The sequence below is a fragment of the Anabrus simplex genome, chromosome 2, assembly GCF_040414725.1.
Source record: "Anabrus simplex isolate iqAnaSimp1 chromosome 2, ASM4041472v1, whole genome shotgun sequence".
Classification (NCBI taxonomy): domain Eukaryota; kingdom Metazoa; phylum Arthropoda; class Insecta; order Orthoptera; family Tettigoniidae; genus Anabrus; species Anabrus simplex.
In genome coordinates, this window is record NC_090266.1 from 955,122,963 (window position 1) to 955,148,489 (window position 25,527).

The 25,527-nt window shown below is 39.1% G+C and overlaps 1 protein-coding gene across 1 annotated transcript in view; it reads left to right on the top strand.

The window, feature by feature from the left end:
• The window catches only part of ksr (kinase suppressor of ras), a 509,869-nt gene that overhangs the window by 320,681 nt on the left and 163,661 nt on the right, over positions 1-25,527 (top strand). Inside the window, exon 11 of the mRNA XM_067141756.2 lies at positions 17,525-17,745. Within this exon, the coding sequence (XP_066997857.1) occupies positions 17,525-17,745 (221 nt within the window). The remainder of the gene's footprint in view (positions 1-17,524; positions 17,746-25,527) is intronic.

Sequence of the window (25,527 nt, forward strand, 5' to 3'; positions counted from 1 at the left end):
TTTGTTGTTTATTTTAAGTTTTAGTAATTTTAACACCTCTACCTATCTGTGTTGGTGCAAAGTAAATCAATAAATCATTACGCTCCCATTACAGTACTACAAGATTTACTGGAAGGGTGAGATTGGCAGATGTGAATACAGTGGCTCTCTTCTGTTCTTGAAGTCTTGCAGCATATGGAGAGTTGAATTTCATCTTGTAGGGCCGTCTTGAATCAGGCGGCGTTGTGGTACAGGAAGATGGTTCTGTGCAGCTTTGAGAATCCTTGTGGATTTTGAGGCACGTTTTAAACTTCCTACTAATTTTCTACATAACCCAATGAGATTCTCAGTATTCTTTAAACTGAATAGACCCCCTTTCAGAACAAGTTGTAGTGTATGACGTACACACGGCAAGTGGGAAAATTTCCCAAGTCATGGCACAACTACATTACCATCGTTGCTATGAATCACGGCCACTATTTTATCCATCATACTCCAAGTTTCTGATGTCTTCTTCAAGAAATTTGCAATAATTTCATCTGTGTCTCACTTCTTCAAATGGTATCACTTAAGTGCATATATGCTGTTTTTAGTAGTCCTATTGAATTGTGATACTTGGGTAGTCATCTGATGTATTTGTCGTCATCTTCCACAAATCTGTTATAACAGCTATGTTGTCTGCATTTTGGAGCTCATCTTGTACTCTTGTTTCCACTTCTTGATACTGTTCTATGAGGGTGTCATTTCATGTGTGCTTTTAAGTATGCATAGTGTACCTAGGTTTAAGGTGCTGAATCATTTGCTTAAATCCTTTATCTTGTACAATGCTAAAGGGCTGGCTGTCTTTGCATATCATGTAGGCTATTTTCCTGGTAATAATCTTTGATTGATTATTATGCTATTAATATTCTAATAACATAGTATTGAAAAAGTACAGAGATCTTCTATAGTATTATCATTCAGTATCGATACCTCTTGGGTATAATCTTTTGGTCTTAAAATCATTTGTAAATCATAATTCGTAAAATTGTAGTGCTAGGTTAAGGGTTATGAATTTCATGTTGTTAGTCCGTATTGAACTGAGAATAACATATGAATAATAACACAGTAAAGGTTTCCACCTATTCAATACTAATATGTATTTACAATATTTTAAATTACATGGAACTAGTTTCGACCCACCTAGGGGTCATCATCAGCCATATTAAAGCATAAACAACTCTTGTCGAATCCTAAAACATGTTATTTTAACGGTAAGAATCTTATGGATTTATAATTTATAAAGTGAAGTGTGGTAATGAAATGAGAAATGTTAGTATGGTACAGGTGAGTAATAATTAATAATTATACGAGGAATATAAACTTCTTAGTATGTATATTCCTCGTTTAATTATTAATTATTACTAGGGAGCGGATTTTTATGCAATTACATATTTTTTTTGCGTAAGTTTTAACGCAAGTTACGAAGTTCATTATTCCTATTGTGCATCGCCAAGTGTAAAAACTGAATCTTATTTCACATAAAAACACACATTTTCACATTTTGTTAATGTAAATACATATTTTAAGAAAATCTATAATAAGCATATAAATCGGCAATATTTGTTGATCAATAAAATTTAAAATGCTTCTGTGTTGTAAAATAATGCTCATATTTTCATTTTACTATTACGGTATTGTGTTTAACAGTGTGTTTAACATAATGTATCTCAATGTTTCGGCTATTTATGGACTTCCCTCCATAGGTTCTAAAACTTGCTGGTCACTGGCTACGTCGTTACATTTAGACAGCGATTTGATTTGCTGCACAAGATGTTTCCTTGCATGATGTCATTCCAACTCTTTATGAGTCAGCCCTCTTGGATTTTGTTTATAGAATATCAGCGAAAGGCAATCACGGAGAGATAAGGTGACGTAATTTTGTTACGACGTGGGAGACTCGGAAGAATATTGCCCCACCATTAGGTAGTGGAATTTCATCCCTCCTAAGAGTAAGGTTAGCTGTTCGGGTCCCTATATCATTCCCATGGTCGTGTGATTTTGTATGGATTTATAAGAAATATTTCCTTCAGTGTCCGCTGCTATTCTTTTTATTGAAACAGTGATTCACCGTAAATGCGTGTGTCGTAACCTGCAAAATAATGCCAAAAGAGAAGTTGAGTACAAGGCCGCGTCTTCAACAATGTGTAGTGGAATTTAAAAGCATTTTCACTACCGATGGAAAAGTATTATTTTGCCAACCGTGTGGTAAAACAGTACGTGCAGATCAACGTTCTCAAGTAACCCAGCATTTGTCTGGAAATAAGCATACTGCGGCTCTTCGCGTGTGCGTTCGCGACAATTACTAATAGCTGAACCAGCTACTTCAAATGCAGGCCCATCTAAATATTCCCAGTATTATTTAGATGTGTGCAGAGCATTTGTTTGCGCCGACATTCCTCTTGGTAAAATAAATAATCCGGGACTGAGAAATTTTCTAACAAAGTACATTAATTTTGAGCCTCCAGACGAATCCACATTAAGGAAAAACTATCTCCCAAAATGTTACGAAGAAACTTTACAGAGAATTCGGGCAGTATGTAATAGCAAAAAACTGTGGGTGAGCATTGACGAAACCACTGATACAAGTGGCAGAAAAGTAGAAAATGTTGTAGTTGGTGTGTTGAAGAATGACAAAACTGCTTGCGAACATTCTTATTTGCTAGCGTGTAAAGAAATGCTTGCTGCAAACCATGTCACTGTAGCTAGGTTATTCAATGAAGCCATGCACTTTATAAAATACGACCATGTATTGATTTTCCTTACTGACAGTGCAGCTTACATGAAAAAGGCAGCCGAAGGCCTTTCTGTGAGCTGTCCGAAAATGATACACGTAACTTGCGTTGTTCATGCTCTACACAGGTTATGTGAAACTGTGCGGGCTCGGTATCCTCAAGTGGATAAATTAGTGTCTAATGGCAAAAAAGTCTTCATAAAAGCACCCTCAAGAATCGATCTCTTTAAAGAGAAAAACCCGGATCTTGCGCTTCCTCCTGTGCCTATTGTTACACGGTGGGGTACCTGGCTTAGCGCTGTGGTACACTACGCAGACAATTTCGAAAGTTTTGCATCCGTTGTGAACGTGCTAGATAAAAACGACGCATCGTCAATTGAGATTCTTCAAGAGATACTAAAAGACAGCTCTTTGAAAAATGATTTGGCGTTTATATCTGCCAATCTAAGCTTCTTGTGTAAAACTATAGACATACTTGAAAAATCCACTAACCTGTTGTCCGAAACAGTGAAGGAAGTGCGCGCTGTTGAAAATAAATTAGATTCACTCCCGGCTTCGCAGGTACAGGGACTGTTAAAGGTCAAATATCAAAATTTATTCAGGAAAAACAGAGGATTTCAAACAATGTGCCAAATTTCTAATGTATTAGAGGATGCTCATGTTGGCGAAATTGATGGCATTATTGTTGGTGACATTCCTCTCTTTAACTATGCTCGTCTGACTTCCTGTGATGTGGAGCGATCGTTTTCGCAGTATAAGGCGTTCTTTAGAGATAATCGGCATGTATTTGTGATGGACAATTTGGAGATGACCTTTGTTGTTCACTGCAATTCTGAGACTACTTCTAGCAACTAATATTCCAGCGTGTGATGGGTGAGTACGAACTGGTACTATTTTTTCTAAGATGATAGGTTGCTTTTGCCATATTTAAACAAAACATTACCTTTAAAAAAATAACCATTCATAATATCTACTCTGGCATATCAAAAATTAATATACCATACAGCACGTTTCCATACACAGACACCATTTATGCCTTAAGGAGCACATTTGGTAGCACCATATTCTAATACAAAACATTATACTTATTTACTTCTTGAGCGCGAGTAGTTATGTGAAATTTAAAGGAAAATAATTTCAATTTTTTTATCACATATTTTAAAGTTTTTCAGCACATAAAAAATAGATATTTTTCACATTTTTAGCACATAAAAATCCGCTCCCTAATTATTACTCACCTGTACCATACTAACATTTCTCATTTCATTACCACACTTAACTTTATAAATTATAAATGCATAAGATTCTTACCGTTAAAATAACATGTTTTAGGATTCGACAAGAGTTGTTTATGCTTTAATATGGCTGATGATGACCCCTAGGTGGGTCGAAACAAGTTCCATGTAATTTAAAATATTGTAAATACATATTAGTATTGAATAGGTGGAGTTTATAATATTTTGTAATTGCCACCATTTGTAATTAGTTTATTAACATTGTAATAATGCAGTGACATTTCTGTGTCAAATGATTACACTGGTGACTAGATTCCTCAAAATACAGTACTATAATTAAATAAATATTAATTTATTATATTGAAAGAAAAATAGGCCCTATATTCAAATGTTACATTGATGCAAGCATCTACAGTATAAAGAGTAATTGAAGAGAGCCCTTAACTAATGTATTTTTATATCAATCTTTTGGTGATGATGATAATGGTATTGCTTGTTGTTTTAAGGGGCCTAATATCTAGGTCATCGGTCCTGATATCAGAGTTTTAAAGGAGCATAACAAAACATAATATTGTTCTTCATGTACGAACCAGTACATCTCTTTATAATAAATATTAACACAATATCAGTGAACAAACACCAGCTCTGCGGTCTATGGGTATCATGCCTGCCTCTTACCTGGTGGCCTTGGGCATGATTCCCGGCCAGGTTGGGGATGCTTATCTGGATCTGAGGGCAGTGTGAGGTCCACTCAGTCTACGCAATTACAATTGAGAAACTGTTTGATGGTGGGATACCGGCCCCAATCTCGAAAGCTAAGATACAGCCGAGGGAATTCATCGCACTGACCCCGTGTTATCTCACAATCCACAGGCCTTTGGGCTGATCAGCGGTCAGTTGGCAGGCCAAGGTCCATCAGGTTATCTCCTGCCAAGGGCCCTGAACGGCTGCAAACTCTCTCACTTGGGACACTTGTAGCTGGAATATATAGCACTTGCTTTGCTATCATTGCAAGTTGGCTGTGTTGTTAGGGGCGCGGAGCTGTGAGCTTGCATTCGGGTGATAATGGGTTCGAAATGTATCTCTGCTGTTTCTCCACCACTGAAGTAAATTATAATTGTCAATCTGCAGATCTACATTTATGTATCTATCAAGTTCATTACGATCTGATAGATCTCTTACCCATTCTTCAAAATGCCCTTTCTTCCTTGGCACTGTAGTTGCATTGATGGTAGTGTTTCAGCTTCCCTCAATGTGGTTACCGACACCGAAATTAATTATTAATATGTTACATGAGAGATCATGCTAGAGATTAAATGTTCATAGAGATGAAGAATTAGGCCTTCGTTTTGCACACATTTCATGCACATCATCTTGTGGCAACTTCTTTCGGGAAAAGTAGCTGTACAATTAAAATGTGGCAACATTGTAAAGAATATAAACTTTAAACTTCTGATTCAGAAATGCGCTGCCAGCTTATTTCAGAAGCTCAGTTATCTGAAAAAATATTGTTATTTTATATTTAATTTTGTATTTGTATTTTTTGTTTATTTTTCAGTTCTTTCTTACAAAGTAAATGTAACAGATTTATTAATTATCTGAACATACTAACAGTGAATTTAAATGTAATTTTACCTTGTCTCCATCTTCAACAGTACAATGTAAAGCAATGTATGAAACCACAGCAGCCCCAGCTGTAATGTTCCTCCTTAAACCTTTTTTTTGCTAGTTGCTTTACGTCACAGCGACACAGATAGGTCTTATGGGGAAATTAAGGCACAGCCCCGGCATTTGGCTGGTGTGAAAATGGGAAACCACAGAAAACCATCTTCACGGCTGCCGACAGTGGGGTTCGAACCTACTATCTCCCGAATACTGGATACTGGCCGCACTTAAGCGACTGCAGCTATCGAGCATCCCTGGAAAGCTGTAGAAAGAAATAAGCTGAGCAGCTACATTTTGGTCATAGCCTGTTATTTTTTCCTGACATTTTCTGCATCTAGGATTGTTCTTATATCCTCTATTTTTGGAATCGACAGACTCCCAGCATGGTCACACAAACACTCCAGCAAGTACAACAATACTACCGGGCAAATTGGTCGTGTGGTTAGGGGCGCACAGCTGTAAGCTTGCATCCAGGAGATAGTGGGTCCTATCGTAATCACAAAGATGCACACGCGAGATGCTGTCAATTATGTACACTGTTTTATTTACAAATTATATACACATTAATAGTTGCACATCAAATGAACCACCATCTTGAACTCAATCGACTGCCACATTAGCATGTCAACCAGCTACAGAACACTTGACAAGATCACGTGAGTTCACATACTTAACTCGACTAACGACTCTCACTAACAACTCAACCAAACAACCCAAGACTCCTTTATATACCTTGCCTCGCCAGGCTTTCAGAAAAGTATGACATAACATGCTTTCTCGTATCTTCTCGTGTCTCCAGTAACCTACATACAAATTAATGGAACATTCTGTAAAACTCGAGAGTGATATCAGGACAAAGGTGCGTTGTTCTAGACTCTTACCCTGTGTTGCACAGCATTACATTGGATTTATACATCACATTTACAGGTAATAATAAATTATATACTAATAATTACGTGTTCTTACATTGAATAAAGTTGTATTAATAAACATACAGCAGAAGTATTGTGACATAACCTCACATGTTCTGTTACACAAGACAGATCATACAACCCACAAATAATAAATGATACAACCACGATTTATACCAAATAAAGTCTGTAGATAATAATAATAATAATAATAATAATAATAATAATAATAATAATAGGCGTAAACAACTTCATAAATTGAAATACCAGCATATATAACCACACCTCACAAGTAATGATGATGATGATGATGATGATGATGATGATGATGATGATCCCTCCATCTACTAATCGAGCTCAATATTTTCACTATTTACCCGTGGGTTTAGAGCAGGGCCTCTCATGGTGCATGCACCAGTCAGTGCATTGCATGGTGCAAGGTGCAAAAGACGACTTTGCTTGGTTGACCTGAGTGCAGACCCCCACTCCTCGATTTGGAGCAATAGCGTTCTCTCTCTTTCCCCAAGCCTGTCTCGCTCGCTCCGCCTGTCTCCCCCTTCTCACTTGCTCCGTTGAGTTCCAAATCTGAACCGAGCTTAGCTGAGTCACCCTGAGACGAAGCGCTGGTCCGAGCCGAGTGGGACCGATGCACTGGGCACAGGACCTCTGCGCCTCAGTTTGCACATGTGACGTTTTGGGCGTTTGAGAGGCCCTGGTTTAGAGAATTATTTCCAAGTTATACTAGTCCATTACACACTTGCATCAATATTCCCCCTATAACTTGAAACAATTTCAACAGTTGTCACACTCGTCGACTTTGTTTTGGACGTAGATTATATCTTCTCCCTTTCTCAACGTCGCTGGATGTGCTTTCCTCCTCTTGACCGGATTATGCCATGTCGGGGGTCGGTGTCGCCTCGCGGCCAGCCTCCTCCTCGGTGGTAGTCGATGCGTTCTCCTTCTCATAACCAGATTGTGCCGTGTCATCAGTAGTGTCTCCTCCAGGTGGACGTGGCAGTGCCAGGCTTACCCTGTATGCTCAGCGGTTGGGTGACTCGCCAGAATTCTGATGTGTGGACCTTGACAGGAGGGTTGGTCTTTAATTAGTAGACACCATGGCCCAGCTGCTTATCAACCTCGATGGAACCAACCCACTAATCTAATTATTGACTGGGTGGTTACGTCGCAGTACTTGTTGGCCTGGCAGGAAAATCTGGGTGTCTTCGACATCTTGAGCCTTGGCCTGGGTAAGGGATCTCTTCTCAGCCAAAGCTTGCCTTTCGTTGATGTCCTCCTGCTGCTTATGCTGCAACTCTGCTAGGGAAACAGCTGAATCATCTTGACCAGAAGTGGGTGGTGGACGAATCTCCCAATCTCCGGTGCTGTATAGCTGTCGACCAAGGAATAGCTCTGCTGGGGAATAGCCAGTGACACGGTTGATGTATCGTCGCAGGGCAAAGAGTGACTGCGGTATTTGACAGTCCCACAGTTGATGTTCCTCGTCTATTAGGTGGACCCGTAGGATCCTTTATAGCTCCTGGTTCCGTCGTTCTGTTGGATTATATATAGGGGTGGTCCAGTGTTCCAACCCCATTCAGTCATAATTTGTTGCCACTTCCTTGATGTGAACTGACTCCCATTCTCTAATAGAATGCACCGTGGATAACTGTAGCGGCTGAATATCTCATCTTATAGAAGATTGGTGAAGCGTCCCGTCGTGGCTTCTGGTATCGGAAATGCTTCAGTCCATCTTGTGAAGAGATCGATGATTACTAGGAGTTCTGTTTTACCCCTTGGTGTTCTAGGGTAAGGACCCTTCAAGTCCAGGGCTATGACCTCCCAAGGGCGTTGCGGCAGTCTTCCTCACTGACTGGAATCTGCCTTCCTGTTGCTTGTTTTGGTACTGGTGCATATGTAGCATCCTTTCACATATTCAAGGATGTCCTTCCACATGTTGACCCAGAAGAATCTTAATCTGATAGACTAATATATCTCTTCACCTCCTGGATGACCGGCTTCAGTGCTCTCGTGGAACTTCTCGAGGATGTCCGTCGTGTGCTGTCTAGGGATCACCTCTACTACAGGCGAGTCGGAGAGGTGTGATCTGTACATTAAGAGTCCTCCGTCAACCGGACGAGTTTGTTCAATAAATGATGTAGATGTTGATTCCCATAGGGAATCTAAAATATTTGTCCCGAATGAGTAAATTTATAATACCAATATAATGGTCCGTTATTGGACATTATAAATTTTCCAGCTAACTCATTCTTGGTTGCCTGCGTTTCGCCCTCGTGTGCTAAGTTAGGCTCGTCAGTTGGGACTTAGCACACCACCCAAGACGCAAGGCTAGTGCATACCGTGGAGGCCACTGCATAGGCTATTTGGAGCCACCAGCAGTGCCAATGCACTACGAGAGCTATGTCTCATTTCCAAAAAATAGATGCCTGCCTGGCCATCAAATGATGTAGATGTTGATTCCCATAGGGAATCTAAAATATTTGTCCTGAATGAGTAAATTTATAATACCAATATAATGGTCCGTTATTGGACATTATAAATTTTCCAGCTAACTCATTCTTGGTTGCCTGCGTTTTGCCCTCGTGTGCTAAGTTAGGCTCGTCAGTTGGGACTTAGCACACCACCCAAGACGCAAGGCTAGTGCATACCGTGGAGGCCACTGCATAGGCTATTTGAGGGCGAAACGCAGGCAACCAAGAATGAGTTAGCTGGAAAATTTATAATGTCCAATAACGGACCATTATATTGGTATTTGTTCAATAAAGCTACATTTCTTGGGCAACTCATTCCAAATATGTATTATGAGGTAGGAAGCCCCTAACTTAGTAGAGGATAAGAACTTACGAGCAGTATTTTTAAGAGCTAGCAAGGCCATAGATGTTCATACCTGCCAACTTTTACGGAAATTGCAGTGTTTTACAGATGGACGGTGCTATTTTATGACATTGCGGGAATAAAATTGAAACGTTAACGTTCAATAATCACTCCACTTCCGTACAATTGATTGTTTGCGTGGGTCGAAGGCAAGTCCACAATAGTCGATAACTCATTCTTTGATACGATTGGTATTTTTAACCGTGTGATGTTTGCGTCGTTACTGGAATTGAATTTAATGCCGGGATAACAGTTCTTCCGTGTGAATCTTAGGTGTCAACAGGCTCTGCTTCACAAATTCTTTGTTCTGCTCCGTTCGCTTGTTGTGATTTAACCTGTATTCTTTGACCACGTCAGTTTTGTTCTTTGTTCACGAAGTTGGCGTTCCTTGAATGTTTTGGCCTTTTAAGGTTGACATATTTTAATGAAGTATTCGAGTTTTTGTATTATAACTTGGTGCTTCGCAGTTTCCTGTATTCGTTGGACTACTTACATTTGTTCCATTAACTGGGTATAATACTATTAGTGACGCCCATTAAATTATAAAGAATAAGAAGAAGAAGAATTACATTCGTTCCACGTGTATGTTTTTTTGATGTGCATATTCTTTTTTCATGAGGTTGGCGTCGTGTTCATTTAATGGTTTAAGACTTTGTGTGCTTTGACATGTTTTAATGAAGTGTTTGATTGCCTTGAGTGTTTGTTATAATTTTATGTGACGTTCAGTGATCCAGGTTCCTTCTGATGTTTCAATAGATATCAAGACATTTGTTCTCGGACATTTTCATATGCTATATTCCTATTGTAGATTATCATGAATAAATCCAACAAGAAACAGTACTTGATTCAAAATCAAAGAAGCGGTGATGAGTTAGTTATTGGCATTCAGACTTTGAACATAGTTAATGATCTCCAGGATACAGATAAATCCCCTCTCTTTCATTAGTGAGAAACTACTTTTGTAGTGCCTGTGACTACATCATGCACAAGTTTCCACTTAAGGATGATGTGTTAAAGCATGCTCAAGTTGCTAGGTTAGACAAAATTGATGATGCACAGTTTTCTTCCATTCGTTTTTTCTTGGAAAAGTTTCCTATCGTGTTATGAAAGGAAGAGAATGAAACTACAGATGATGTGGTGAATGAGCTTCAGAGGCAATTCACAGCTCTTCAGGTAGATGACACTTTGGTTGCAAATAAAGATGCTGCAAGTGATTCCAGTTGGGCACAAATCTCAAGAATTCGTGGAGCTGATGAACTTCTTAAGTACACAAGAACCTTGTTTATCCGGCCCTCATTAATCCGGATCTTTGGTTTATCCGGATCGAAAATAATAAAAATTTATTTTTACTTGTACAGTATTTCTTTTACGGTGTCGACTCGTCTTGAATGTCTTTTCCACCAAAGATAGTTAAGGACAAGAAATGCAGGTAATTCGGCCACAGTCTATCAAAGGTGCCGTCCCGGTGTTTGCCTGGAATTGAGAATGGGAAATCGTGGAAAACCATTCCAAGGATGGCTGAGGTGGGATACAAACCCATGCTCTTCTGAATGCAACGCACTATTAATTCACTGATGGTGAATTCTAAAATGAAACCAGAGCTCCATCAGAAGAAACAATGACTCATGGAGAGGCAACAATGCAGCTGGACAAACTGAAGGCCTATTTAGAATCCTTGACTGAAACCACACCGGCAGAACTGTTGTTAGTAAAACATAATCGTGCTGCATGCAAACACTTTACAAATGTAAAACAGAAAAACTCACATTATTTTAGTGCATAAAACAGTCATAAATGTACAAAAAGTGTTCTGATATTTTTGTACAATTGAAAAAATGTATTACTGTACAACTTATGTTAATAGATTGTTACACGTACCGTATTTGTTTTTTAATTTTTTCCGGATTATCTGGATTTTCGATAATCCGGATCAGTTCCGGTCCCACTTAATCTGGATAAACAAGGTTTTTGTCTATAACCGAATTTCTAGAGTAATGCTCTCTATTCTCACCATACCCCATAGCAATGCAGAATGTGAACGTGTTTTCATCCTTGTGAAGAAAAATAGAACAGAGTCCAGATCATCCATGTCCATTGAATCTCTGGAGTCTATTTTATTTTGAAGACCAGGAGTTCTGGTCCCTGTTATGACAAAACATTTTCTCAAGACCTTTTTGCAGGAAGCTAAAAAGGCCACAACTATGACTTTGAAGTTGAACTAGCGTGGGATTAGCACTGCCGGTGGCTCCAACCAGCCTACGCAGTGGCCTCCACAGTATGCACTAGCCATGCGTCTTGGTGGGTGTGCTATTTATCAACTGATGAGCCCAACTTAGCACACTGGGGTGAAACGCTGGCAACGAGGCAATGAGTTAGCTGGAAAATTGATAATGTCCAATAATGGACTTTTTATATTTGTACTATAAATTTACTCATTCGGGACTAATATTTCAGGTTCCCTATGGGAATCAACATCTATGTCATCTGATGGCCAGGCAGGCATCAATTTTTGGTAATGAGACTAAGTCTCTCATAGAGCATCGGGCACTACCGGTGACTCCAACTAGTCTATGCAGTGGCCTCCACGGTATGCACTAGCCATGCATCTTGGTGGGTGTGCTGTTTACCAGCTGATGAGCCCAACTTAGTACACTGGGGCGAAACGCTGGCAACCAGGAATGAGTTAGCTGGAAAATTTATAATGTCCAATAACAGACCATTTATATTGGTATTATAAGTCAGGATATGTCGAGAATCATTAGAATTTTTTGTTGCGCGTGAGTTTTACTGATAGCCCTTTTCAAAAGTTGGCAGGTATGGAGGATAACCGTTTTAGTTTTGATTTCATCCAAGAGATCAATGGTGGTTTTTAAAGTGCTTCCTCAACATTAAGGACAAACATAACAACTATTGTTATTTAGATGAGCATTTTTAAGGAAACTTTACCCCTGGCAATTTTCATGAGCTTAGTCAGTACGGACCAATCAAGGACCAAAAACGGTCTGATTTGTTGATTTCCCTCCCACATTCTCGTAATCAATAGTGATCTCTTCTTTACTGTTCTGTCTGCTCTAATATTTCTGTTTTGATTGTGTGTTTCGTTATGTTTTTTATGTTCTCTGGCTATTTTATTTGAATAGCTTCATCACTTGACTTCTTCCTCACAAATATTTTCCTGTTCCACACTCGGTAGAAGTGATAGTTTGCTGCTTTCCTCTTGACTCATACCTAACCAAAAAGGTATTCAATTCAAGGTCAGTGTTGTTATCCTTCCTCTCTTCACCCTGGTATCCTCCACTTTCTCCTTGTCCAATCTCTGCAGAAATTTCACTACCATTCAAAGGGGTGACAATGTAAATCCAGACCTGGAAGATGTTCTTGAGGGTCAGTGGCATGCATTGATCTTTCATTATCATTTTACTCCTTCAACAGCAATGACTTTTACAACTACGTCCTTTTTGTCTTTTCTAGTCTTTATTGGAAATCCTTGCATTTTTATGGAATTAAATCTGGAATATTGTTTAATGTCTTCTACCTGCCCTGTAAATAATTCACTTCTAAAATTCAACAGTGTATCATTTAGTTTGAAATGTTTACTTCCAGAGTGTGTGCCCCTGGTCCCACTGCTCGCTCTATAGTTATTTTGACTGTTGGTAGATGGCCTCCATGGCCTCCAGATTATATTTCTCCTTCATTTTACTTGTCACAATTCCACATTTTTTTTCTTTTATTTTTCCCATTTAATAAGCTTCACACATGAATTATGATGCACAATTCGTCCCTGATGGCATGCCACTCTTTGACTTCCTGTGGTTGAATCTTGACAAATCTTGCAGGAAGCTATGTTCCAGTTTAGGCTTTAATGGTCATATTTAATGAGGGAAGTTCAGCAGGTCATATTTAAAAAGTGCGCAATTTAGGAAGGTTTACACAATTACTTTATTCAGTTCCAAAATGAATTATTAGCTTTAACATTATTAGTGGTATTGCTTTTGGATGTCTCTTATACTTGTTCCTTTAGTCTTTGGCTTTGTAATCAGCCTTTGAGTGGCACAGTTCAAGACAACACCTGGATGTGGTCATGGTTTGTTTTCGCAGGTACCACAATAATATACAGTCTCACAGCAACCACCTTCGATTTTCCTGCTGGACCACTGCACAGTCCTGTGCGTTGCTGTTGTTGTTGGGGTAAATAAAATATAGTTTAGTAACAAGTGTTATTCACTGTAAATGAATGACATATGGGTCTGTGATCATCAGCGTCAGCTTGATATACCACTTATTAATATTTATTTATTTACTTAACATGACACAGTATGCAAAAGAATATTCTGAAGAGAGAAACAGAATGTTTCACTTGTATGTAATATAAAAACTATGGATTTTTCTTTGATTTCATGAGAACTATCATCACACTCATTTTCTTCATCACTTTCAGCGAATTCCAAAGTGTCAGAGGAATAAATAAAATCACTGTCACTATTCTCAACCACATCAATGATATATGCATCACTCAGTAAAACACACCTGCATTTGAAACTTTACCGACCAGTGTATACCGTGTTGTTTACTGTGTATGCAAATGTACACAAAAGAGTGCTAACAGTTTATATTATTTCTCTTTGATATTCAACCCAATGCACCCGTGTACATCGATAAAAGTTCCTTTAGTCCTTGGAGAAGTTGACCCTAACAGCATAAGGGCACAGCAATATGTAATCTATATATATATAAAGTAGCTTGTCCTGACTGACTGACTGATTCATCATCGCCGAGCTTAAACTACTAGACATAAAGAGATGAAATTTTGGGGATATATTCATATTATGATGTAGGTGCTCGCTAAGAGAGGATTTTTGGATATTCCTTCGCTAAGGGGGTGAAAACGGGGGTGAAATTTTAAAATGAGTTGCTCTATATCTCAAAACTTTAAAAGTTTACAGATGTAAAAATTGGTATTTAGAATCTTCTTTAAAAATAAGGAAACACGTATTTTTTTGTTTTCAGAAAATCCCAATAGGAGGGGTGAAAAAGGGTGAAAATGGGGAAAAATGGGTTGAATGCCTTTAATCAGGATACCGGTACCTATATCTCAGAAACTGAAGATATTACAGACCTGAAAATTGGTACTTTTGACCTCTTTTAAAAATAAAGAAACATGTATTTTTTTTGTTTTTGGAAAATCCAATTAATGGGAGGATGAAAAGGGGGTGAATTTTTAAAATGAGTGAATCTATATCTCCAAACCTTTAAAGTTTGCAGATGTAAAAATTGGTATTTAGAACCTTCATTAAAAATAAAGGAACACGTATTTTTTTGTTTTTGGAAAATCGCAATAGGAGGAGTGAAAAGGGGCTAAAAAGTGGTTGAATGCCTTTAATGAGGCTACTTATATATCAGAAACTGAAGATATTACAGACCTGAAAATTGGTGTTTGGGATCTCCGTTAAAAATAAAGAAACACGTATTTTTTTGTTTCTGGAAAATCCAATTTAGGGGGGGGGGTGAAAAGGGAGTAATATTTTAAAATGAGTGTATCTATCTCAAAATGTTTAAAGGTTATATATGTGAAAATTGGTATTTAGAATCTCCTTTAAAAATAAATAAACACACGTATTTTTTCGTTTTTGGAAAATCCAAATATTGGGGGGTAAAAAGGGGGAGGGTAAATTTTTTAAAATGTGTGTGTATACATCTTAAAACTTTAAAATTTACAGATGTAAAAATTGGTAGTTAGAATGTCCTCTAAAAATAAAGGAAAATGTATTTTTTGTTTCCTGTAAATCCCAATAGGAGGGGTGTAAAAGGGTGAAAAATGGGTTGAATGCCTTTAATGAGGATACATATATCTCAGAAACGAAAGATATTACAGAACTGAAAATTTGTATATGGGATCTCCTTTAAAAATAAAGAAACACGTATTTTTTAGTTTTGGAAAATCCAATTAATGGCGGTTAAACAGGAGTGACAAATTGGGTGAATTTTTGAAAGACTATATCTACAGAATATCTTGGAAACGTTAAATGTTACAGACGTAAAAAGTGGGTGTTTGTAATCTCCTGTAAATCTAAAGAAACATAGGTGATTTGTGTTTGGAAACTCCACTTAAGGGGAACTCAAAAGGGGTGAAATTTTAAAATGAGAATTTTTACAGTTTATCTCAAAAAACTTAGCATGTTACAGAAGTGAAAAATGGTTTTTTATCTCTATTAAACATAAAGAAACGTGTATTTTTAGCTTTCGGAAATACCACTTGGGTGGAGGGGGGGGGGTAAAAGTGACTGAAAATGGTGTTGAATTCTTTTAATTAGGCTACTGATATCTCAAAAATGAAGATGTTACAGATGTGAAATTTGATATTTGCAATCTGCTTTAAAAATAAAGAAACACGTATTCTCGGAAAATCCAATGAAGGGGGGGGGGGGGGGTGAAAGAATTCAAAAAATTAATTGAATTAATTGAATGAGAATACATACATCTAATAAAAACTAAAGTTGTTACAGACGTGAAAATTCGTATTTGGATCCCCTTTAAAAACAAAGAAAAACGCGTTTTGGGGGGAAACCATCTTGGAGGGCGGGAGCGTAAAGGAGTTGAATTCCTTTCATGAGGACACATAAATCAAAAACTGAAGAAGTTAGAGTCGTGAAAATTGGTATTTAGAAGATCCTTTACTATTAAAGAAACAAGTATTTTTTGCGGGAAAATTCACTTAGGGGGGGGGGGGGAGTAGTGTGAAATGAAGTGAAAAAAGTAAATTATTTTTATGGGGATACTTATATCTCAAAACTGAAGGTAATAGACGTGAACATTGGTGTTTGAAATCTTCTTTAAACATAAGAAACAAGCCTTCTTTTAATTTTTTTTGGGGGGGGGGGGGTGCCGGTAAATAAACTTAACGGTGGTGGGGTGTAGAAGGAGGTGAGACCAATTGATTTTACTGTTCTTAATGTACTTATAAGGATCCTCGGCAGCGCGCCGGCCTCTCACAGCTGGGTTCCGTGGTTCAAATCCCGTTCACTCCATGTGACATTCGTGCTGGACAAAACGGAGGCGGGACAGGTTTTTCTCCGGATACTCCGGTTTTCCTGTCATCATCCATTCCAGCAACAAATAATAATAATAATAATAATAATAATAATAATAATAATAATAATAATGTTCCGGACCGTCGTCAAATGTGCGGACAGCGCTGGAAACGGCTCCTGGACGGGTAATGACTAAGAATGCAGTCCGGCCGCGGGTTCAGTGCCTTCTAGGCACCCAGTATGACACCACGCCGGATCTCCTGAAGGATTTTATCCATATTAAAAATGATTATAGGAAAAGATGGCAAAGATTTACGGACCCAACTGACCGGGAGGAATACCTGAGCCTAGCCAGGGAAGTACGAAATCGATTGCTGGAAAAGAAGATTGAAAAATGGGAGGAAACATGCCGTAATCTAATAGAAAACGAGTCAGATCGGGAATTTTGGTGGGTTCTCGCAGAAAACGAGTCAGACCGCGAATTTCGGCGGATTATATATCTAAAACAATAAGCATTCAATTATAAATTTCAGTATAATACCGTAGCGAAGCACGGGTATCTTGCTAGTTTCATCATAAAATTAATCTAAACCTGAGTTGCCTCTACATACAACCAGTTGGAGCAGAATTGTCAGGGCTGGCATCACAGTCAATAGAAAGGGTTTTAAGTATCTATACTGCACTATCCTGTAATTGTTTTTATAATTATTAGCTGCAGCACTTTCCAGAATTTCCACTTTACTCTGGCTACACTTGTTTACTACATTTATAGCAATATCCATATTGATGTAATCTTACTAGTGTTCAGTTTTTAGAGCCTTGCTCATACATACTTTTGTATGACCACTGTATTGTTACTACATAAGAAAATTGCACTCTTCACTGTAAAATACCTTAGATACATTTTATTCTATTTTTCAGTCTCATTTTCTCAGGAGTGTATTTGAAGTGGATACCTTGATTTTTATATCTAAAATTACAGTATTTTTGCTGAATACCATTGGAATTTCTACAGGATGCCATATCTTGTTACATTTTCAGAGGTGGTTAACCATGCAGATCGAGAAGTTATACTTGAAATGGATCCTCCTGCTCAGGAAGAAATGGTTGAGACCCACAAATCAAATGATAGTGACAAGACTGTGTCAGGCTCGGGCAGCGTAAGTACTGACTCAGAAAGGACACCTGTCAGGGTGGATTCTCAGGATAGCCAAGTGTCTGATGGTGAAGCTGTTGAAAGATCATGGCCGAGGCAGAATAGTGTGAGTAAAGTTACCTACAAATCTAATTATGTAGAAAATAATATTTTATCATCTAATTTCATAATTTTATCTTAAGGTTACATGCGTGTAGTGGAACACTGATTTTACTCAACAGTTGCTCTGAGTTCACCTGCATTTTAGACTGATGGCCATTAAAAGTAGAACATTATGGAATCCAGCTTAGTTATACAGGATTACTAAAAATTAGTTACTTAAAAGTAACATTTTGGTGAATCTAGTTGTGTGTCATGCTGTTTGTTGGTTTCTGTGTTCCTCACATTTCCAAATTGTGGCGGTTAACTGTAATATTAGGGTGGAAGGTCACTTCATCACAAAACCTAATCTTGTTAACAAAATCATCTTCACTTTCCATCCTGTTCAACATGTTCGTACAGAACTTGTACTGTTTCTGCTCATTACTATCACTCGGTGCCTGAACCAGTTATAATTTGCATTCCCTTAGACCACAGTTGTCATTGTAAAATCTACTGTAGGCTGCAGAATGTTCAGGTCCAAACTCTTGATATGAACATTTTATGGACTCTTGTGTGTACATCTCTCCACAGCTTCCAGCTTCATAGCTTCTGCTACATGAAGGCATCTCTTGCAGTGCCTCAGAGCCTGTTTGTACTTGATATTGCATAAAGTTTGAAGAACTTCTAAAGAAATTTTAGTCATTAGTTTCTAAATTACTGAATGATGCTTTTGGGTAACTTGCCTGGTGGCCAACATAGTTAAGGCGCCAAGTCTTGTTTGTCTGACACTGTGGTTAGCCTGTTTGAGTCCTGTTGGTGTAAAAGAATTCATTATCGGAATGTTGGCTGGCATGGTGTGAGAAGTTGTGGCATGCAATTCCTAATCACCCGATTGTATGTCAAAATCCTTGATTCAGTTCCAAATCCCTCCAGTGTGCTCATATGCAGTATGACAGTATTGATGGTTATCTGTTTATTGGGTGGGGACGTTAAGTTTTGAGCAGACCTCTTTGGTATTATTTGACAGGAGTAGGTTCTGTGCCGACACTGGGTTTCACAGTCTTCCTACCTCATTATCTTCCTCATCACACACAACACATAATATGCAGTAATCTCACTGGACACAGAAACACATCCTCACGTACTGATCTTCGCCTCTGAGGCAAGGAGTAACCAATTACTTAACAAAAAATGGTGCATACAAATAAATCAACGGGCTGATGAATAGATGTTAGGCCCCTTTAAACAACAAGCATCACAAATAAATAGAAGATCGCAAAGTACTCGTCACCAGGGCCAATGGACTCGTGTCCAGGTGCCTTGGCGTTAGGGAGAAGAAAAACATACTCTGTCTTTTGGTAAATAATTTAGAATAACCCTATATATAGTTCTTATGTAAAGGGTGAAATGATTACATTTATAGTTCAGTTCAACACATGGAACATATTCCGTAGAAACATAATTGAATGGGGGAATCTGCTGCTATGCTATGTGCTACCCAGCATTTCTGAGAATTTGCTTATTAAAAGGTACTTTGGATCTCTTCGGTGGAGTCTAAAATGCCACCCTTTCAATTGGAATTTCATTTTAGAGAAGAGGTAGAAGTCAGGAGAGAGGGTGGGGGTTTGAGGCAGATCAGGTGAGTAGGAGGGTTGCAGAATGGTGGTCTTGCAAGGTGCACACGAGCGCATTGTCACAATGCAGTAACCCATTCCTGTTGTTCAACCTGTCAGACCATTTGTGCCTCGTATTTTTCCTCAGTCGTCTCAAAACATATTCATAAAATTTCCCATTGACAGTCTGAAGCAGTGGAAATAACTTGTGCACAATGCCTTGAATGTCAAAAAGAATATTAGCATTAACTGCATGTTGCTGCAGACTTGGCACACTTTTTTTCGGCTGCGGAGAGTATGGAAACTTCCACTGAGAAGACTGCTGCTTTCTGTTTCAGGATGAAAACCATACGCCCATGATTCTTCACCAGTTATGCCCCTGGACAAAAAGTTAGGATCATCTCTGTTTCTTGGAGCTGATGGCCTTACTGGTTATTGCACAAGAGACGAGAAACAAACTTTGATGCATTTCATTTCGTGCTCAGTTCATCTGCCAGAATGCTTTAACATGTTCTGCATTACAATCTAGGTTGAATACCTACATCATGAATGATCTACCTTTTGTCTTCACGGATAGTTTAACACACTTTCGTGATCGTGTTACAAGTTGTACACGATAACCATCGACCTGAATGTTTGTCATCTTCCAAGATTCTCGGCCATCTTTGAAATGCTTAAACCATCCATATGTTCTTGTTTGAAAGCTTGGTCTCCAAAAGCCTCCTCTAGCACTTGATGATTTTCAGCTACAGTTTTATTGAGTCTGAAACAAAATTTAATGCAGATTCTTTGCTCCTTAACATCAGCCATTTCAAAATTTGTAAAAGCACAGGAATGCGGTGCAAAGAAAAGTACCAAAACTCAACAACATATGCAATTATGAGGATGGTTGGTAGTAAACTAATAGTTTTAACTGTTCGAGGGTCGGGTTTTAGAAGCTGTGACATACCCCACAATTTACGATTTTTGCACGCTCATAAATAAACTGCATTATAAATTAATGTACAGGCACATAATACATTATATTTTTTTAAATGGCCAAGTCATACATGAAAAAAGTGAAAAATCACAAAATCACACAATCTTCATGATCAGTAATTTTTTTTTGCGTGGTATTTCACAAAATATGAGGTGGACATGGTCCTTTGGTTGCCTTTTTGAGCTGATTTCGTCATTTTGAGGTAGGGAACTGTTATCATTGAAATGAAAAACTGTAGAATGGATTTATAATGATTACAGAGCATGAGCCGAGAAAATATGGGAGTGTGGATGAATGGATCAGTAGACTGGTATTCTCATACTTCTGTGGTATATTTTCTGTACATGTCCTTAAGCATAATTCCTAAAAATCAACACAGTGCTTTCACAATTACATCAGTCTGTTTTTGTACTCAGACTGAGAGAGGAGTTCCCAGATAATTATTTTCCATGAACTGTGCACAGTAAAATTTTGCGCCTCTTTGCAAATGGTGGTTGTAATTCTTCGTAGTTACTATCGCTTATTCCGTTACTCTCCATTATGATATTTCCAGGAAGAAAGTTGTCATTAAACTTTTTCATCCATATGGGAAAGATCAGAATCGTCACATCATTTATCAAAATTTTAAACACTTTCTGACTATCTAGTACTACTTCAGCACGACTGTGAGCAGCTATATTCGTCAGCTAGCAGTTGATTCCCAAATGCCGTAGGCATTCACACACAAATAATAAGTTTACAGAACTTACCGTGAGGATCCATTGACTCACATAATGACATCACGTTATGAAGGAGGAACACGACTTGATGTCATCACTTCTAAGTTGCTCTTCATTCAGGTGTGATGAAGAGCTTTTCTTGGGAGATTGTTTGAAGCTAGCCATTTTTCTACATCTGGGACAAACTGTGTAAAAATCCAGTCTTTAAAGATGACAGCAGACATCCAGGTAGCCTTCTGATTCATGTAATGGACTCATAGAGCATTAACAGAAATGTTTTTAAATGCCCTAGGCTTCTTTACTTTACCGATTATAAGCAATTTTGCTTTTAAGTTTGCAGTAACATTACTACAGGCAAGAACAGTAACTCTTTCCTTACTATGCTTGTAGCCAGGTGCAGACGTCTCGGCTTGGGCCATGAGAGTTTTAGGCGGCAGTATCTTGATATTTAGTCCAGTCTCATCACTACACTGGTTAATCCTTCTGCAAGAATTATTTTTTAAAATTCCATTTTAAATTTCACAACTTCCTCAGTTTTAACTGACAGTTTTCCTCCTCGGATACTAAACTGCCAAATGCCGTACCGTTTCTTCCACCGATAAACCCACCCAGCACTGGCAGTAAAATTAGGGTCCCCTTCATTAAACTTCTTCTGGAAATACACTGCCTTTTCTTGCAGGATGGCGCCAGATGTTGGCAGGCCCTTTTCCTGTTTTTGAGTGAACCATAGAAATAGTGCTTCACTTATTTTCTTTCTTCTAGTCTCCCACTGTAACACGTGCTACACCATGGTCTGAAGCCACTTTTTGAGGAGAATCCTCCTTTGTCCAGACTCCTTAATGCACTCAACTTGTCTTCCATGGAAACAATTACTTTCTTCTGTTTACTTGCCATACTCGCAGAGGATATGAAAACGACAACATCCGCACCAAAGCAATACAACACTGAACAATGACTGAAAGCTTGCTGCACCTGTCCTTGATCAAAAGATCTGGTCCTATCGCCAGCAGTCAGGTCAGTCCTTGTCCCACGGCTGCACCCTCCATACCGGGTGTCCCAGAATGTAGTCTCCTCCAAAAGTTCAAATTAAGTCTGCCACTTTTGGATAACACGGTATGTTGGATAAACGAAGGTTGGTTGAGTAAAACTCTACTGTATATACTGTATATCCTTTAGATCACTTTTAGGAAACTATTTGTCTCCTTTACTTTTCCTTGCTCATCTTGACATACTGAATGTTCATGTCTAAGGGCAGAACAAATGAAAGTGGATCAGGGGCCATAGAATGAAATCGGCTAGGTCTATTTTTAAAGTAATCTCCAAGGTTATACAGGCACTTGTCCCACTCTTCCACCAAGCATTGAGTACCCTGCTAGAAGAATTTATTTGGCTGAGACTGGAACTACCTGCGAACATTGACCACGACTTCATTGTCGGAGAAAAATCGCTAACCCTTTAATTCCTTTTCCAACATACCATCCACTGTATAGCCCTGACCTATTGCCATGCAACTTCCATATCATTGGTTCGTTGAAAAAAGGAATATAAGGGTTGGACGATGAAGTTATGTTCACAGCTGGTTCCTATTTCAGTCAAAGGAGTTCTATGAATGGGGTATTGACAACTATCATCGCCATCAGCTTTATCTCATTTCCGAGTAATTAATTTCCATTAAATTCACTTCTGTCTGTGGTTGTACTTTTGATAGTTGAACAGACCAATTCTAGCATGGAATAAGCTTCCACACAGATGGCACAGAATTGTTGGAGGAGGGCGTGATTGTGCTGCGCAGAGTTTTTGTGCTTCCTTCCTGGCCTCTTCACATCTGCATCGTTTCCCTTCAAACAGATTAACAGCAGCAGGGATGGACCGGCGCCAAATTGTACGGTCTTGAGCAAGCGTGTCTCAGGTTTGTGGGTTGAGACCTGTCATCTTCATAGTGTGCTTAAGCTGGTCCTTGTAGCGCCTCATAGGGGCTGTACAAAGTCGGGTGCTGGAACAGAATTCACCATACAAGGTTTGACGTGGAAATCTGGTATCACTCATCCGATGGACATAGCCAATCCATCTAGGCTAATGACAAATGATGGACAATTCTATGCTCGTGGCATGCATGTGCTTTCTCAAGAAGAGCAATGTTGATGACATGGTCTTCCCTTTTGATCCTAAGGATGGATCAAAGTTTTTATTAGTGGAAACGCTCAAGTTTTTTCAAGTCACGTCGGTAAAGGGTCCAAGTTTCACAACTGTACAGCAATGTGTGGTGATGACAACAGCGTGTTACACCACGAGTTTCATCTTCACAGTCGGGTCTTTGTTCATGAACACCCGGTGTGATAGTCGTCCAAATGCTGCATGGGCAGCACCAATTCTCTTCTCCACATCTTACTCACAGTTACAGTGCACAGATAGGATACTACCCAAGTACGAAAAGTGGTATACCTGCTCCAGTGGAATATCTGAGGTGGAGATGTTGAAATGTGGAAGGTTTGTGCCTGGTGAAGGTTGTGTCTTTCGAACGTTAATGGTGAGACCAAAACAACATACGTCGCCGTAAGACTTATCTGTGTCGGTGCGACGTAAAGCAACTAGGGGGGGGAAAAAAAACATACACTCTTGTAGCAGTTAACTGACTGTTGCAATTCCTATGATGTGAGTGTAGGTAATCTGGGTGAGCCTCTGGGAATGAAGTCTTTGTAGGTTGAAAAGCCCTTCATCGAAACGATACCTGACCTCCACACCTGGGTGGTTTGTAGAAGATTCATGTAGCATGGCAGCCAAATATAATGCAAATAGCGTTGGAGTAACCTTTCCAGTCAGGCCATCATGGAGGGCCTGAACCAGATCAACAAAACGCTGAGGACAGCCAAAGTGGTTCAGTACCGCACATATAGCAGGTCTTGGAACAGAGTCAAATGCCTTTTCCAGGTCATAAAAGACTAAGAAAGGAGGATTCTGTTGCTCTCTGCATTTTTCCTGATGTTGCCTGTCACAGATGATCAGATCAGCTGTGCCTCTGGAAGTTCAAAACCCACACTGGGGCTGTGGGAGGATTCTCTCAGAGATAACCTGGAGGCGGTTAAGCAGAATTCTTGCGAGAATTTTACCTTCAATAGAGAGTAGTGATATGCCGCGATAGTTACCACAAACACTCCGATCACCTTTCTTGAAGATTGTGATAATGGCATTTTTTAGTTTGCTGGGTACTTCTCTGACTTCTCAAATTTTGAGGATGAGAGTGAAAATCCTCGTGTTGAGTGATTGACCACAAGTTTGAATTAACTCCAGAGAGATGTTATCTGGGCCAGTTGCCTTTCTGGCTTTCAGACGATTGAGAGCTGCACTTAATTCTTGGTAAGTTGGCGAAACTGCCATTCGTGGTTGTTCGGGCTGTTAAGGCACATCACAAAGAAAGTCTACATCTGCAGTGGAAGGACGATTTAGAAGGGTGCAGAAATGCTCCCTTCAACGCTCCAGGGTTTCATGGCTGTCAGTAAGAGTGGTAGAGTTATCAGGAGTTTTCAATGTACCTGTTACCCCCTGTGGGTGTGGGACGCAGATGAAGAATACACCCATGGTATCCCCTGCCTGTCGTAAGAGGCAACTAAAAGGGGTGACCAAGGGATGATCAAATTAGAACCATGATACTACTTGTAATTAGTACCACCATGCAGGGAACACCATGGGTCGCTTTTACTTGCACGTAGTACCACTATGTTAGGTACCAAATAGGTTTGTGATTAGTAGCAACAGAATGCGTTGCCGGCTTCTACAGTACCTTTGATTAGTACCACTTTAGGAGCGACACCATGGTTCTGGCTTGCCTATGGTTAGTACCCACTATGTGAGGAACACCACGAGATAGTGCGGTCCCCTGTGGTTAGTACACATATGTGATAAACACCATAGGTTTGCGTTGCCTGTAATTGGCGCCGCAATGTGCAAAACACCATTGGTCTGTATTCCATGTGCGAATGTCATTACCTGTGAGTAGTACCATACTGTGTGGAAAGCCGCGAGTCTACGCTCCTTTTGATTAGTACCGCAACATGACAAATACCATGGTTCTATTTTCCTGCCGAGAAGTACCATTTTGAGGGGTCGATGAATTGGATTTTGGACCCCTTTAGACTAAAAGCATCATCGATTCAGTTTTATGCTATAAACGCAGTCCCTTGGCCAGTAATACTATTGTTTCACGTCAGTTTCTGTGAATGCAAGACATTGCGGGTCGGATCCACTGATTGTTTTAAATTCATATCATCCTTTCATTCTTCGTCCTCACGTATTGAATTCTGGTCAGTAGAGGATTTTGGACTTTTAATTTGTCATTCCATTTCGTCTTATTTCGTACCATTAGGGACCGATGACGTAGTTGTTAGGCCCCTTTAAACAACAAGCATCATCATCATCATAATAATAATTATCAGTGTACCTGTCAAAAAGCGAGATGGACCATACAGCTCTTTTATTCCTATGTAAAAGTTCCTCAGGTC